This window comes from Balaenoptera physalus (genome assembly GCF_965194825.1).
Source record: "Balaenoptera physalus genome assembly, chromosome: 2".
Classification (NCBI taxonomy): domain Eukaryota; kingdom Metazoa; phylum Chordata; class Mammalia; order Artiodactyla; family Balaenopteridae; genus Balaenoptera; species Balaenoptera physalus.
In genome coordinates, this window is record NC_138883.1 from 112,973,989 (window position 1) to 112,990,857 (window position 16,869).

At 52.0% G+C, this 16,869-nt stretch overlaps 1 protein-coding gene across 2 annotated transcripts in view; it reads right to left on the reverse strand.

Moving 5' to 3' along the window:
- The window catches only part of ITGA11 (integrin subunit alpha 11), a 127,118-nt gene that overhangs the window by 56,157 nt on the left and 54,092 nt on the right, over window positions 1-16,869 (reverse strand). For both annotated transcript variants that reach the window (XM_082445119.1, XM_082445120.1), the window contains exons 3-5: window positions 7,268-7,368; window positions 2,904-2,995; window positions 304-418 (exon numbers count right to left, since the gene is read on the reverse strand). In XM_082445119.1, the coding sequence (XP_082301245.1) occupies window positions 304-418; window positions 2,904-2,995; window positions 7,268-7,368 (308 nt within the window). The remainder of the gene's footprint in view (window positions 1-303; window positions 419-2,903; window positions 2,996-7,267; window positions 7,369-16,869) is intronic.

Below are 16,869 nucleotides of genomic sequence, written 5' to 3' on the forward strand. Positions count from 1 at the left end.
CCCCAGCCTTCGGCAGTACGCAGCTTGCCTGCTGTACATGGTGGGCCGGCAATCTCTTCCTCGCTCAGGGTGGGTTTGCAGTGAGCCTTTCTGGCTGCCAGGATGGTCTTCATAACCTTAGCTCATTTGCCCCGGGAGGGTGGGCCAAGATTATGACCCCACAGGTTACCCAGAGAGCCGGAGCAGGGCGGGGCTAGAGTCCAAGTTCTGCTTTGTAGCCATGGGATAGTGGTGACCAGAGCTCGGAGCCTCCCATGGACTGTCGGTCGCTCAGCCCAAGTCTGCAGATTTGAAGCCACTTACTTTGGAGAGCTGGGGCCACGGTCTTGGAGAACCTGAAGTTGGAGTTGACTCGTGAACACATCCCTGTGGTGTAGTAGGAACTCCCACACTCATGAGACCAGAGGGGGCTGCAAGCCTGTGAAGCACAGCATGGACCCCCAATCAGCGGGGGGCCTCAGGGAGGGTCCAGGCCCAATAGCCTTCGGCCCAGTCCCAACCTCCAAGACCCAAGACAGAATCCTCCATCTGAGTGTTGTTATCTTTAGGATTTAGAGGGTCTTCTTTGAGTCTAACTGAAATCTCTCTTGCTGTAACATGTACTAGTTCCCGTGGTTTCAGGTGAAATGGAGAAAAACTAACCTTAGCGTCCTCCTTTGTTGTCTTTTCAAGGGTCCCATTCTCCACCCCATCATCAGGTTGTGACTCTCATTCCCCCTGCCCACCACACAGGATGCGGGAAAGCACTGTCATCCATGGGAGTGGACCCTTCAAGGGTCTTTCTGAAGAGGTCGCCTGAAGGTCATTTCTGGGCAGACTTCCAGGACAGGGTCCCCAAAACATGCCCATGGCTCTTACTAAGGAAAGGAAAAAGAATGTCTCTGCTCTTTCTCTGCAATTTGCTACCAAAAACATTGATGTCAGCCCCTCATTTAAAGACTGAGTGATGAGTCCCTCTCAGTGTCAGGGTCATTAAAAATGAAAGCCCAGCTTCTGCCTCCATTTTTGTCCTGCTGCTGGATAACTCAGGACTAAATTTTGTGCTCTAATTTCCCTTGGTTTGGAAGAATAATTATTCCACTTCCAATCCCTTTCTTTAATTAGCTTTCTTTTTTTAAACTCAGATTTTAAAGGTTTTGTATTATCTGTGTCCTTTGCTGAAGCTCTTGTAAATTATTTTTTGTAAGTGGGGGAGAATAAATAATGGGAGAGTAGGTAATAGATAACGGCCAGAGGGCTAGAAGGATGATGGATGGATGGATGGATGGATGTGGGAGAGGATGGATGCAAGGATGGATGATTAGATGGGGGGATGCGGGGTGGACTGACATGTAGACAGATGGGTGGATGAATGAATGGATGGATGGATAGATGAATAGAGGGAAGGATATTTGGTTGGAGGATGGGCTGATGAATGAATGGATGAATGGATGAGTGAATGAGTTAACAAAAGTTGCTATTTATGAACTAGGGTCTTAACCTACCCACAGAGGCCCCAGGGGTTGTATCACACCATCCCTCTTGGACCTTCATCCCACCTTATGAAGTAGGTGAAATCAAGTTAGTAGGCATATGACAAGGAGCCTCAGAGGGAGAAAAGGGTCGGACCAAAGCCCCTGATAAGTATGCGTGGGCAGGGCCAGGGGTCCTGTTGCCCTTGGTTGGGATGATGAGGGCTGTGGGCCAACCATACATCGAGGCGCCTCAGGACTTTCCCTGGCAGAGCCACTATGCTCGTGTCAAGTCTCTGAGCATCCCAGTCATCTCACTGCCCTGATGTCTGATGCTTCACACCCAAGGTGTCTCATGTGTCAACAGAAACGAACTGATGGGTGACAACAGAGAGTGACACAAGCCCTCCCATCTTAAAATGAGCGGTGCATTTTACTGGGCTTTCTGGGGTAATTTTTCTCGGAAATCTTCTTGCAGCTACTCTAGGAACCATCGGTCCCAGGCTCAGCCACATTCGTGGTGGTTCACCCGAACGTGATGGCAAGGGGCAGGCGGTGCCAATCCATCACGCCACCCGCCCTCTCCCACTGTGTGCAAAGCTTGCATATGCTCGCCTGGGCGGGGGGCAGAGATCTCCCAGCACAGCCCGCTGCTGCCTTTCTGTCCCAGCATCATGTTCACATTACTCATTTGCTTATCGTCTCTCTCCCAGCCAGAATGTAAGCTCCAGGAGGGCAGGAGCTCTGCTGACTGCTGAATCCCCAGTGCCTGGCGTCAGGCTCTGTTCATTGTAAGTGCTCAAAAAACAGTTTAAATGAATGAATGTCTCTACCACCTCAGCCCAAGTACCCCCTCCTCTTTCTTCCTTGCTGAGACTAGTCTCTTCTTTAAAAACAAAACAGAATCCTCCTCTGGGCAGCTTTCCCATCTGATCCTATGCAGTCCAGGTGGCCCATCCCTCTATATCCTTCCCTCCGTTGTAGTAAATCTGCGTTCACTCATTTACGGCTTCCCCTCAAAGTCTTCTCAGGGTGTGTGGTGTGTCCTGTTTCTTTCATCAGTTCTGGAGCAGAGACTCAGCCTCTGCCTTGGGCTCCCCAAAGGAAATTGGGCTCCCCAAAGGAAAGGATAGACGCCCCTACCACTGGACTGTTGAATATCTTTATTTATTCTTATTCCTTTGCAGGCTATCTGCTTTGCACTCCCCCCAGCCCCAAAGGGAAGGTACACAAAAGGGATCAATCCTTTTTCCTGCCTGAATTGTACCCCCCCGAAGCTTCGGGCGCAGCAGGCAGGAAGCCAGAGGAGGGGCTGCTCCCCGAGCGCACGCGGACAGGCAGCCCAGTGGGTGGGCACGCGCAGGCACCCCACGCCCCTCGCGGCCCCAAGCAGAGGGCCTGTGGGGCAGGAAGGGCTAGGGCTTGGAGAGAGGGTGGGTGGGTGGCTCTTACCAGGAAGCTGTTGTCCTTGGGGTTGGTGGCCAGGCTCAGGCCGAGACGCATGTTGTCTTTCCTCTCGGACACGTTGGATAGGGTGACCCTTCCTGGGGTGGGAGGGAGAAACTCAGCGTGCAGCCCCTTCTGCCTGTCCTCCGCCCGGACTCTGCTGCTGCTGCTGGCCACCAGAGGGGCCCGAGGTCCAGTCAGTACCAGGCAGCGTCCTCCCCCATTCTCCCTGCCCCTCTGGATGCCTCACCCGCCTGCAGGTCAGGGCAGCCTTTCACAGTTTACTAAGGCCTTGCCCAGATAATGGTCTAATTACTTCCTCTCAACTCTCTGTGAGATGAGGACTACGCGTCTCAGAGAGGTCACGCAGACTGCCCAAAGTCACACAGGAGGCAGGCGGCAGAGCCTTCCACCTCCTCGTGCAGAGCTTTCCCTCCCCCAGCCATCCCCCTGTGCCCCACCCCACACAAAGCAGGGCTCCCCCCGAGGCTGGTTCCTCTATGCAGTGCCTCCTCCGCGTTTTTCTTTAAGACAACCTGCCATCAAACGTAGCAGTCCCCTGCCCAACTCTCTCAGGGTCTGGTTCTCCACTCAGCTGATAAACTGACACACGATAGCTGATTCTTTCTCACAGGGAGCAAATTGCCAACTTAACAAGAGCCTTCTATAGAGGCACAAGGTCTTGCCCAAGAATGCCATTCTGTGGCTGGTCTCCAGAGGAGTATTCAGGGGCAGGATTATCAGCCAACTGGGTGGAGGGAGAGGGTTGTGGAGATTAAATTTACTAAGCAGATTATATTGGGGAAGGTTTTACTAGATCATTCTGTCAGGCCACTGAAAGGAAAGAAGTGAGCTTGAATTCTCCAGACCAGTGTGTGTGTGTGTGTGTGTGTGTGTGTGTGTGTGTGTGTGTGTGTGTGTGTGTGTGTGTGTGTGTGTGTGTGTGGTGTATGCGCGCGTACACGTGTGCAGACACTTGCCAGGGAGAGTTTAGAGGGAAGTGAGTGGGTATTTTGTTAAGCCGGAGCGAGCAGTCCTCATCTGCTGTGAGCGGGGTCTAGATGTGTTCTCTTCTTCAGGGGAGGGGAGTGATCTCTAAGAGCTCAGGAGCATTTAGCTCTGTTGGCGATTGGAAGTGTGAAGAGTTGGCCAACCCTCTGGGGCCCAGGCCAGCAAGACCTGGGGCCGGGCATGGGCAGAGGCCAGAAATTCAGACCCCCGACTGTATTGTGCGCTGGGGCGGGGTGGCTGTGTTTGTTGTTTGTTTGCCCTTGGTTTCCTTCAGTTTGTAGTAAGGTTCCTTTTGAAATCAAGCCCCTCTTGGCTGTTCTACGAGTGCCTGGGATTGTTTTCTGTTTTGTCCGTCCAAACCAACCGGAGAGAAAATAATAGTAATAACCCTGGTGCTTTTATGGTGCCTTATCATTTACAAAGTGCTGCGCCCACCTGCCCTCCCAGAACCCCCTCTTGGTCCTGGGACACCCAGGGGTCACCATTTTCATTTTACAGAGGAGAAAGTCAAGGCGCACAGAGGGTTAGTGACTTCTATAAGGTCCATCACTGATAAATGATAGCGTGGGGACTTGAACCCAGCAGAGCCAATGTTACATCCCGACTTTCTGCATCTGACAGCAGGGCTGTGGCTGCAGAGGGATGGGGTGAGAAGTCTGGAGAGGAAGCTCCAAGCCCCAGCTGGGCAAATTCCTCCCCTCAGCGGCTTGGAGAATTCTGCCCCCCATTTATTTAAAGGGTGCATCCCCCACCTCACCCCGCCCCCTCTCTTCCTCCCTTGTCTCAATGACTGAGGTCCTCAATGAAACTGTAGGCCAGGAAGCAGATGGCATGGTGGGGAAGACCCTTGCGTTGGAGTAAGAAAGATTCAGGTTCAAGTCTGGCTTCTGCTGCTCATGGATTTGGAGCAGTTACTAACCTCCCCTCTGTGACCAGGCCAGACTTACACATTTCTCAGTGGGTCTGTGTGAGGGCTGGGGCATAAGCCCCTCCTCACACAGGGCCTGCCTTCCAGAATCACATCCCCTCCCCCTGAGCCCCTGCCGCTCAGCGAAAACCCTGACTTCATCCAGGTGTTGGGAAAAAAAGCACCAGAGGTAGGTAGACCCTTCAGCACTGAGGTGTGAATAACTGACACCCACTTCCCTGGAGAGAAAGGAAAGAACATTCCTGGCTGAGTGGGGCTCAGAGCCTGGAGAGGCCATAGGAAAAACTAGGACTCAGGTTTCCCTGCCTTGCGTTTTCCACTGTGGGGATAAACTGACAGATGGTCCTCCTGCCTCCTCATTGGGAGGGAAGGAAACTCTCCTCAAATGAGGTGCTTCCTGACCAGTACTCTTCCTCGGCCTCCATGCACTTTGCTGCCCACCGCCTCCCGGCTTAAGCCCCAGTTTCAGAGTCTGATGGCATCATGTCTCCCATTGCCAGCAGGGGCTCCTCCTCCTTCGGATGGAAATTAGGTCCACATTGGAAACCAGAGCGATAGAGGAACCTAAATGATGGGTTCATGTGTCTTGGTCCCCACCTGGACCAGGGGCTTTTCTCAGTGGCCCAGGCCCCAAGCTCAGTGCGCACATCTACCACCACCCCCCTTGCTCCCTCTGCCCCAGCCTTCTTTCCGTCCTCCAACAGAGCAAGTTCATTCCTACCTCAGGACCTTTGCACTTGCTTCTCCTCTGCCTGGAATGCTGTGGTCCCACTTGATTCCATCTCACCATCAGACCTTTGCTCAAAAGTTACCTGCTCAGGGAAACCTTCCCTGATCACCTTGCTAAGATAGTACCCGCTCCCTACCTCTTCCCCACCCAGCCTCTCTTAGCATAACACCTGGTTTATCGCACAGCATCTCTCCCCACCTGAGATGATCCTGCTTTCTACTGTAGTTTGTCTCCTCGCTTACTGTGCCCTCCCAGCAGAGCCCTTGGCTCCTTGTTCCCTGCTGTATCCCCAATAACTAGCATCGTGCTTGGCACATACTAGGTGCTCATGAAAGGCTGGGGGACATATTAGACCTGGGATGGATCCTAGAGTCACACATAAGTGAACAGAGGCTCAGAGAGAGGATGCGAGCTCCCCCTGGACACACAGTGAGGAAACTGTACAGCTGGAAGGAGAATCCAGCTTGGCTTGTTTGGGAGCCTGTGCTCTCAGGGCGGTGACGACCGGGATCCATAAGCCGCCAGCCGGACTCCCGCCCGCCCTGGACCGTTTCCTCACTGAAGCCTGGGCCCCCGGCTGTGCTGGGGTTTGAACTTCCCATCCACGGCCCTGACACAGATGTGGCCAGCGGGAGCGTCCAGCACTATGTGCTGGGACAGCTGGCTGCCCTGGGGATCTGGTTTCACTTGCTTTCTCTTTGATGTGGCCTTTTCATCCATCTGCTTATCTCTTAAAGCTCTGCCATCTCCCCACCCCCCAACCCCACCCCAGGCCCTGCTTCCCCACAGCCTCCCCAGGGGACCCCACTCCATTGCTCTAGGATGGAGGCTCCCCTCCTGGAAGAGTGGGAGGCTGAGGGTCCTGCCCTGGGGAAGGCCAGTCCTGGAATCGCAGCTTCTCAGCCCAAATGGGACTTTTGCTCCCTTTTGAAAGCAAAGTGATGGCCTGGCCACTGTCTGACCTTTAGGACAAAGCAGAAGTGCTTTAGAGGAGCGGTGCGTGTGCCTTAGTGGACGCAGGCTGTGCGCACACACGCGCACGTGTACACGGAGATTTACAAGGACTTGGAAGGCCTTGAGGCTGCTCACAGCCACTCCCCTGTGCCCCGGAGCGCTTCAGCGAGGAACAGAGTCATCAGAAAGGCACTGCTGTGCAGTGGTTAGGGGGTGGCTGCAGACGGCCTGGGTTGGAATCCTGGCCTTGTTGCTTATTAGCTGGGTGACCCCGGGCAGGTCCCCTCACCTCCACAGGCTGTTGTTAATGATTAAATCTCATACGGTTGTTGTGGGGATTAAATGAGTCAAAAAATACCTAAAAGTGCTTAAACCAGTGCCTGGCATGTGGTGAACAGTATAGAAGACATACGAATGTTGGCTATTGTTATTATTTCCAAGTCAGAAAAAAAAGATAGGAAATGCTCCTGGCTCCCCTGTGCTGAGGGGCTGTGGATGAGGCAGAAATAACCATGGCCTGGGACACTGGAGACCTGGGTGTGAATCCTGGCCAGCCCCTGACAAGCTGTGTGACTGTGGGAAAGTCACTTCCTCTCTCTGGCCTCAGCTTCCTCATCTGTAAAATGGGGACAGCAACACCAGCTAGGTCACCTCACAGTGTGACTGTGGGCAGGGACGTGTTTCAGCACCTGACCCACCCTGGACAATGGCTGGCCTCCTTGTGGAGAGACCAGTGGCCCAAGTTACCCAGGTTGAGCTTGGTGCAGTTCCCTTGGGTCACTGGACACTTGTACACGTCTCCTGTCTTCTGGTGGCCGTTGGTTTCCAGTGGAGCGCCGATGACCAACCTGGGAAGGAAAAGAAGACAAGTGAAGATGCTGGGGGAGGTTCTCCTTCCTGGCAAAGGATGGAACCTGCGGGGCAGTGTTGAGGGGAGAGTCGGGTAGGGAGGGCGGGAGGGAATCCTGGAGGGGCAGCCCACGCATACCCTCACACTCAGACCTCCGTCTCCCTGGAAGAGGGATGCTGTGGCCTATCCAGGCCCTTGCCAGGATCTGGAGACACAGAGATGAAGACCGCATGGGTCTGGCAACAAATGGGATGGAGGCCATCCCTGTGAGAAGAGGGCAGGGCAGACATCATGGAGGAGGTGTTCTTGAGCTGGGTCTTAACAGATGAATATGAGTTTGCTAGATGGTGGGACTGTGGTAATAGGGGTCATTCAGGCAGAGGAAGGATGATTTTGGAGTCTTGGCCATCTGCCACTACCTGTGGGTGGCCTCATTCCTCACCTTACATGAGTCTTTCAGCTGGTGACCCCGGGGCTGGGGCATGTTGCACAGTGTTCATGGCTGTCCCCTGAGGCGCTAAGTCTTTGCTCAGGGTGGGCAAGGCAGCCAGCCGGGCTAAAGAATGGCAAGGGGCAACCACCCAGCTGGGCCTTCTGCCTTGAGCCTATGCCTTTGTGACCTTGTTTGGAAAAAGGGTTTTTGCAATTGTCGTTAAGGATCTCAAGATGAGGTCATCCTGGATTACCTAGGTGGGCCCTAAATTCAATGATGTGTCCTTAAGGAGACACACAAAGGAGAGACCCAGAGAGAAGAGGAAGCCATGTGAAGATGGAGGCAGAGCTAGGAGTGAAGCTGCCGCAAGCCAAAGAATGCCTGGGACCATTGGAAGCTAGAGGAAGCAAGGAAGATTTCTCCTAGATCCTTTAGAGGAACCACAGCCCTGCCGACGACCTGATTTTGGAAGTCTGGCCTCCAGACCTGTGAGAGAATAAACTTCTGTTTTGGGAAGCCATCTATCAATACTTTGTGCTAATTTGTTATGCACCCACTAGAAATTAACGCATGTTGCTTACATGCACACATATTTCTAGAGAAAGAGCGGACACTCCCTCCTGACCTGGCCAAGCCCCGGCAGTGCCACCTCCCTCGGGGCCAGGGAGAATCCCACCACAACCTGGACAGCCCCCAGGCCCTCTCCTTAGAGTGCCCCAAAGCCCCCTCTATGTCTTATCCCTGGCCCACCAGCGGGCAGCACCATCGGAGGTGATCCAGAGTGGCCTAGCCAGGCAGCTGGAATCCCAGTGCTGACGTGAAGCAAAATCCTGAAATTGGGCACTGTGTCCCTTCAGCACCACCTGCCTCTGGCATATCTGGACCCCTCTAGGCTTTGGGTGTCAGTTCTGCTCTCAGCCACCGTCCGCCTGCTTGGCTCAGGCCCTGGTGCTAACAGCAAGTCAGGAACCACTCTCCCAGGCACAGCTGCACTGTCATGGCAGGAGGTGCCACGGCTCACACAGCCCTGGAGGTCTCCCAGACCCCGAGGGGCACAGGGACATGTGACACATTGGGAGCGTGCAGACCTTTCTGTAGCCCTGCTCTCACGACAACTTGCCACCCCCTGGAAACATGACCCAAAGAAGAAGCAATTGCTCGTTTTCTGGCTTAAGATGGTTGAGAGGGACGGACCTGGAGGTTCAGGCAACACGGGACTTAAGTAGCTTCTTGTGGTCAAATATTTCCCTGCCCGGCTCCCACCCACCTCTCTGTGCCGTCAGGAAAGAACTAAGGTCCAGCGTGGGAGTTAACAGAGCTCTGTTTGAAATTAGAGTCTATGTAATAAGAGCTGAGGTTTCTCCCCTGGGGACCAGATAATGACAGATTCTAAATATATCCGCTTATTAAGCGTGCCTATTTTTGACTGGCAGGAATTAACTGGACTCATAAAATCTATTTGTCTAGACAATGTGATTTTTGGCTACTTAATTCTGCGAGTGATTGTGTGGTCAAGGCTGCTCCACTTTTTCCAGCCAAAAAAAAAAAAAAAAAAAAGAGAGAGAGAGAAGGAGATGGGAGAGAGGTCAGTAAGGAAAGTTTGGGCTCCAAGGTTGCTTTTCTGGCTGCTCCCATTTTCAAGGTCAACCTGGTGTGTGACCAAGTGTCCCAGAGCGATGTTCCTTCTAGGACACCACTGCCTGATGGTGAGTGCTTTCTGGGAAGCATGCCTTCGAGGAACACCTCGCAGGGTGCCTCTGGGACAATCAGGCACAGCAAGTTCTAGATTAGAAAAAACAAAACCTGGCCATCTTCTAGAAAAGCGATGCCCGTGTGTCGTCTAGAAAACACTCCCGCTGCCTGACAAGGCAGACTCCTCACAACTCTCCCCATTTTACAGAGTGGAACTCTTGAGGCCCCAAAGACAACTTGGTGGAGTCCCAATTACAGGGCAAGATCTTTGGGCTGAGATTCCAGGGCTGGGTGTTTCTTCATCCTGATTCTGTCACCCGCTTGCCGTGTGGCCTGGAGAAGTTCACTGACCTTGGTTTTCTTGGTCATGAAATAGGGTTAACAATTCCACTATTGCCTACTTCCTAGGGTCACCTAGGAGGTCACCTAGGGTCATCTGGGGAGCCACAGATGCCACAAGGCACTGACAAACAGAAAGGGGTATATCTAGGTAAGCTCCTAGATATAGGAGAGTCCACAAAAAGTCCACAAAGACTGGAGCCTTCCTAGAAGTCATCTGTCCTTGAAGTGGCCAACATATGACAATCTGGCAGTAAATACACCAAGTCGTCGTGACCCCAAATTTGCCTCAAGACCAGGCTGTGTCCTTTTCAAAGAACAAGGGCCACCCCCTATGTCCTATCCCCATTCTCCCAAACCTGATTCCTCTGGGGGTCCTTGGCACTTCATGAGGTAGCAGGACAGGGCTTACTGTTCCCATAGTACAGATGCGGAAACTGAGGCCTGGAGAGATGAGCTGACCCAGGCCCCACAGTTTGTGGCAGAGCTGGCACTAGTTCTCCTGGGGCAGCTTTCTCTGTGTTGTCCCAAATATTTTTTTGCCATGAAGGGAGGGCCTGGGTTAGCCCTCTTTGCTGTTCTTGATTCTTGGCATTACGTCTGCCCGTCGGGCTTGAGGTTTTGAGGATATGATTCAGTCTTGCTGTCGGGGGATAATGGCGAAGCACAGGGAAAATGTTTGTGTCACCACTGAGACCAGCCAAATTGCTCCTGGGGTCTGGCACCCCTGTCACTCCCGCGGCCTCAGCCTTATATAGCCATCTGCAGCCTCAGGGCCCGCTGTGCTTCTCAGGGGCTGGACACCCTATACCCTCTGGCATGGGCACCAGATGACAAACCCCAAAGGTCGTGGTGAGCATCGGGCCCTTTCCATGGGCTGTGTGCCGTGACTCACTGGCTGTGGGCTCCCGGCCTTCCTCCTACAGAGGCGGGGAGCAGGGCTGCTGCGGATGGGAGAATTGGTGGCAGGCTTCAGCCACAGCCCTGGAGGACCCTTCTCTAGTGGTTGCTTTCTAAGCAGGGCCTTGCCAAGGGAGGAGGCTCACTGTGGGGACGGCCACCTGAGGACGGCAGGATGTGGCCCCTCTGCATGCTAGGCTCCTGGGATCCCAGCATGATATAGCGTAGGAGAAGGGGCCCCTGCATCCCTACCTCACACCCTCTCCAACAAGGCCCAGTGGGGACCTTAGTCCTGGTTCCATCCTTCAAGGCAATTTAATCTCCAAACCTTTTAAACTGCACACTCCTATAAAGAAAAAAGGTAATGTGTACTCCCAAAATATGTAAATTTGTATGTAAGTTATACCAGTGTACAGCTGGCAATCTGTGTATTGAATATCAGTAATCCTATTTTTTTCAGATAAAAGATAAACCTAAATAGAACTTGAGTCGTTTTATATCTGGGCTCCAGTATACTGTCCTGTGCATCCGCTATGGTGTGCAGACCCCACCCTTTAAGACCCAGCACACAAAGTCCCACCTGCTCCAGGAAACCCTCACTGATTAGCCCAGGCTTTCCCACATAAACCAATATGTGATCCCTGCTGACTGCTGTGGCCAGTGCTTTAGCGTCATAATTCCTTGAGGGCCAAGATGCCCTCATCTGCCCTGCCGCACTAATGTAGGGTGGTCTTGAAGCCCAGGGTAAAAGGTCCCCAGGGACTGTTCTGACCGTCTGTCTGACAGTCTACAGCAGCAGCAGCTTCAAGAGCTTTTAGCTTTGCCTCAGGCCTAGGAGGAGCCTCCAGATTCAGTGCCTGGAAAAAAGGTTGCCGAGAAATTGAATAGTTTCTGTGCGCAGAGGTTCAGTGCAGTGACCCAGCTCCTGTTTAAAGTCACTGTTGCTTGATTTTCCATTTCCCTCTTCCCAACAGTCCTCATTTCTGTTTGGGGATCTAGGAAATCTGGCTTCATTCCCAGTTGTAGGGACTGAGCATATACTGCAGGCAAGGCCAGTGTTATCCTTGGACTGAAGGGACTGAGTAGGCCAATGATGTAAGTCACCCCAATCTCAGGACCTCCTCTTGGGCTTTAGGGACCAAAGTGGTCCCTTTTCTCTGGATGCCACAGGGTACAGATGTAGGGCGTGGAACTGCTAGCAGCCACCTTGTAATGATGAGGGGTATGAGAGAAGTATCAAGAGAAAAAGCTGAAGTCCCACTGATACTATGAACCCCTGGATCAAACTATACCTGAAGGGTGACTGCTGCTGGACTTTTCAGATATATAAGCAATAACTACTTTTTACTGTATAAGTCTGAGTTAAGTTTTCAGGTATTTATAACTGAAAACATCCTAACTAGAATGAGCAAGGCAAAAAAAAAAAAAAGAAGCACATAGTTAAAATTACCCCTAGAAATTCCATATATTACCATGCTATAAGAGGAACACAGTATCCAGGACCAATGAGAGAGGAGCAGATTCATAACCCCCTGCTCACGTTCCATCTGGGGTATATACTTACTGTGTGAGTGGTGGGCAGACTTGCCGACACCACGTATATTATTTCTCTCTGGTTGTTTAACTGAATGCATAAAACTGTCCCCTGGTCCAGCCTTGTGGGAACAGAAATCCTTTTGTTCTGTGTGCATCCCACTTAAAACAGCCCCTTGGACAGGGAGCCCTGCACTCCAGATGTTTCTAGTTACCTGGTAACTGGCCTTGCAGACCATCAGAGCTGGGAGGAAACGTGGAGGCTCCTCTCCCTAGGCTTGTCACATACCAACGAGGCACAGGAAGTATTGTGCATGAGGACTCAGAGGAGATGGTGGCAGAGCAGGACTGGTGCAGGGTGTCCTGACTCCCAGGGCGGTGCCCCCACCCAAGCCGTGGAGGCTGGAAAGCCTGGAGGCAGAGGCTGGCTCTGCTCCACCTTTTACTGGCTGTGTCTGGGAAGGCAGGTGTGAACAGTTTAGCTCCCCAGCAGAAGGGGCCGGCAGAAGCCATGGGAACAAAAAGGCCGTCAGCTGTTGGGGAAGGAAAGAGGATATTTGCAACTGATGGGCCTGCCCCCGGAGAAGGTCCTGAGCCCAGGGACCAGCACGGACTGCCTAGGAAAGGCAAGATGTGGGTTGCATCCCCACCCTGGTCAGCCTCTTTGCTCCTCTCCTCAAGACCTAGACCTTGCATCCCAGGAAATCCAATTATTACCAACAATTCTTTTCATTTTAGTGAATCCCTTTTGATGTGATTGACCTGCATTTGATTTTGATCACCAGGACAGCTTTGGAGCTGGAAGGGCAGATTGTATCTGAGGCTCAGAAGGTGGATGTAGCAAGCCTGTGGGGAGACACTGGTCAGTTTCGGAGCTGGGACTGCAAGTCCAGTGCTTCGTCCACCATTGTAAAGGACTGGGAAGCTCTGGGGGCTGGGCAGCACCCAGCATGGAGAGAGGGCCACCCTCCCCGGAGCCAGCCGGGCCTGCTCCCCGGGAGCCTCTTCCCTTTCTCACCTGTTCCCCTCTCCCAGCACCCCTCCTCCACTCAAACCCACTCCAGGCCCTTTGTTCCATTTCTCTCCTGGCTTCATTTCCTTCCCTGAAATCAGATCGGGGCATCAGGGAGGGGCTCCCACTTGAGGAGCAGAGAGCTCAAGGGAACAAAGAGAGACTTTTCCTCTAGCGAGGCTGTTTCTCTCCTCTCTCCATGGAAAATGTAACCTCTTTCAGCCAGCTGAGTATGGTGGCTAATGTGTTCAAGATGGGGCTGGAGAAGTGCTGAGTGCAGCAAACCCTGGTCCTGGCTGGGGGTGGGGTGCAGAGGGAGAGCCCCTGACCCGGGACCTGTCGAGGGGGGCTGGCACCTCCAGGTCTCCCTGGGCTGGCTGGAGGGGCTTGTGGTTCACTGTGGCTCAGATGCCTGGCAGGGCTGGACTCCTGAGGAGGAGGAGTCCAGGAAAGTGAGAACCCCTCTGTTTGCCAGCACATTCCTTACTCTCCCTGCCTCCATAAATCCCTCACCAGCGATGAGAATCCACTGGCTGTATTTAAACAACTATGTGTACTGTGATGGTTCATTGCATGTGTCAACCTGACTGGGCCAAGGGCTGCCCAGATATTTGGTCAAATACTAGGCTAGGTGTGTCTGTGAGGGTGCTTTTGGATGAGATTACCATTTAAATCTGTAGACTGAGTAAAGTAGATTGTCCTCCCCAATGAGGGTGAGCTTTGTCCAATCAGCTGAAGGCCCGAATAGGACAAAAATCCTGACCCTTCCCTGAATAAGAGAGAATCCTTTCTAACTGACTGCCTCCGAGCTGAGGCACTGGCTTTTTCTTACCTTGGCTCAAACTGAAGTGTCGGCTCTTCCTAGGTCTCTGGCCTGTTTGCTTTCAGACTGGAACTACACTATCAGCTCCCCTGGGTCTTCAATTTGCTGACTCAAACTGCAGATTTGGGGACTTGCCAGCCTCCATAATCCTATGAGCCAACTCCTTATAATCTCTCTCTTTCTTTTTCTATCTATCATCTATCTATCTATCTATCTATCTATCTATCATCTATCAGTTCTGTTTCTCTGAGGAACCCTGCCTAACACAGTTACATAGTGCTTGTATGTTCTAAGGCCTTTACAGATATTATTTCATGCTGCTGATGACCCCCACCCTCATTCATTCACTGCATCTTAAGCATCTACTGAGCTCCTACGAAGGCACCAAGCACAGGGGGCACAATGGTGACCATGATGTGGTCTCTGCCTTCAGGAGACCTCCAGCCTAATAGAGGAGACAGGCAGGTCAACAGGCCGTTACAACACAGCAGTGGTTCTCAGAGTGGTTCCCAGCCCAGCAGCGTCCACCTCCCCTGGGAGCTTGTCAGAAATGCAACGACTTCGGCCCTACCTGAGACCAACAAGGAAGGGAATCAGAAACTGGAGGTGGGGCCCAGCATCTGCGTGTTAACAAGCCCTCCAGGGGATGCAGATACTCACTCATGTTTGAGAAGCACCGTGTAGGGGAAGCAGAGGCATGGCGACCACAACCCTCGCTGGGCTCAAAGCCCCAAATCCATTCCAGTATAATCCATCCCCTTCATCATGTCTTCCGAGGCTCTATATTATCTCACTGCTGCTCACCTGTCTGTCCCCACTTTTACCAAGGCTGCTATGAATGCTGGGCACAGCCGGGTCATCATTTAGGGCTCAGCTCCAATGTCACCTCCCCAAAGAGGCCTTTCCGGACCACCTGTCACTCCCCACCTCCTCACCCTGCCTTATCTTCCTCATAGCACTTTGCATTCTCGGATGCTGCCTTCTTCATATGCCTTTTAATCATCCTTAGCTCTCAGAATTTGATATGCAAGGGAGCTAGGACCTTGTTGGTCAGGTTTGCAGCTCTAAATACCCAGAACAGTGCCTAGCACAGAGTAGGTCCTCCAAATATAGTTGTTGAACAAATTAGCTAATCACCTGGCATAGTGGGACCGCTGCAATCTGATAGCCTGCAAATTGGGACCGCTGACAGCAAGCCCCCTTTTGTCTTCCAGTACCTGTTAACTCAGCTGGGAGAGAAGAAGAACCAGCTCTAGCAGAAGAACTAACAGACTGCCCATCCTGCCTTGAGACAAGGCTGTTAACTGTCCTGGGCCTCAGTGTTCTCATCTACCAAATGGGACTGAACCGTTGCCTGGGCTACTTACCACCCAGGGTTTCGAGGGTCATCAGAATCACCTGGGGAGTTACAAATGCAGATTTCTGGGCACAACCTCCAGAAGATTCTAATTCAGCCAGTTGGGGGATGGGACCTGGAATCTATTTGTAGAAGCTCCCAGATGTGCAGACAGGATTGGGAGCCCTTGTATGAAAGATCTGCTGAAGAAGCAGATAGGACGCCCTTTGGACATGTGGAGAAACATGTGTGTCTAGGGAATTTTTACTACATCTGGGGGTCATGACCACAGCAACCTCCTTGACTGTCTAGGAATGATCCAGGATTGGATTTTCAAAAAATTTTGTTTTGTTTCTTTTGGTCACAAGAAAACACATAAGAAATACTTTAACTGGTACAAAAAAGTAGTAACATTTAAAAAGTATTATTTAAGAATTTTTTTAGATTATAAAAATAATACATGCTTGTATAATGTTCATAGCAAAGAACTGTGCAAAGTATAATGTGCAAGGCTTTTTTCACTTCCCTTCTTAACCCAGCCCTCTATAGATCACTACCATTAGCAGCAGGGATGCAGAAAAACTTCTAAGCGTTTATGTAGGAAATTTTAAAAAGTGAAATCATTCTACACACATGGTTCTGCAGTGTGCTTTTTTCACTTAATTATTTTATACTTTCCATGTCAGTATATTTCAATTCTACACTTAGACCTGGCCACTGGGGCCCCTGCCCTGGGTCCTGCACTGACCCTTCTCTGGCTGTTCCTCTTTCTATGGGGTGAGGAGTCCTAGGGGTCAAGGGGACAGGCACCTAGAGCCCACATCCCCCCACTCTGGGTCACTGGGATGCCAGAGTCTCCTGCTCCAACAGCTCAGGACAGGCTTCTTCCCTGGATCTGTCTTTTTGATGGTGAATCATACCACTGATGGGGCTAGCCAAGGAGCGGCTGCTTGCTGGGGGTGTGGACAGAGCTTGGATATATAGGGAGGGGTGGCCACACGTGTGAGGCCCCTTGATCACCAAGAGGGAACTATAGGTGGGAAGAAAAGACGGTGGGCTGTGGGCTGGAGCCCCCGTTTGTTTTCTTGACTCAGGCCCCTTGGATATGAGGGGCGGCCCTGGTATAGATGGATAGTATAGCTCTGCCTCATCCTTTATACCGTTTGCACAGTGTTTTTTTTTTTCTTTTTAATCATTCTCCTGTTGATGGATATTTAAATAGTTTCATCCCTTTTCCTACTGATAACTGTTTAGGTGCTTTAAAAATTTTTTTCCCATTGCACAAGGCCTTTATCAATACGAATGAATAAAAAACCCTGTGTGCACCAGTGGCGATGCATAGCAGTGCCAGGAGTGGGTACAAAGCATGTGCCTGTCACCGTGCAGGCTGGCCCCGGAGCCGCCCTGTCATCTTGGGCACAGAGCCCGCTG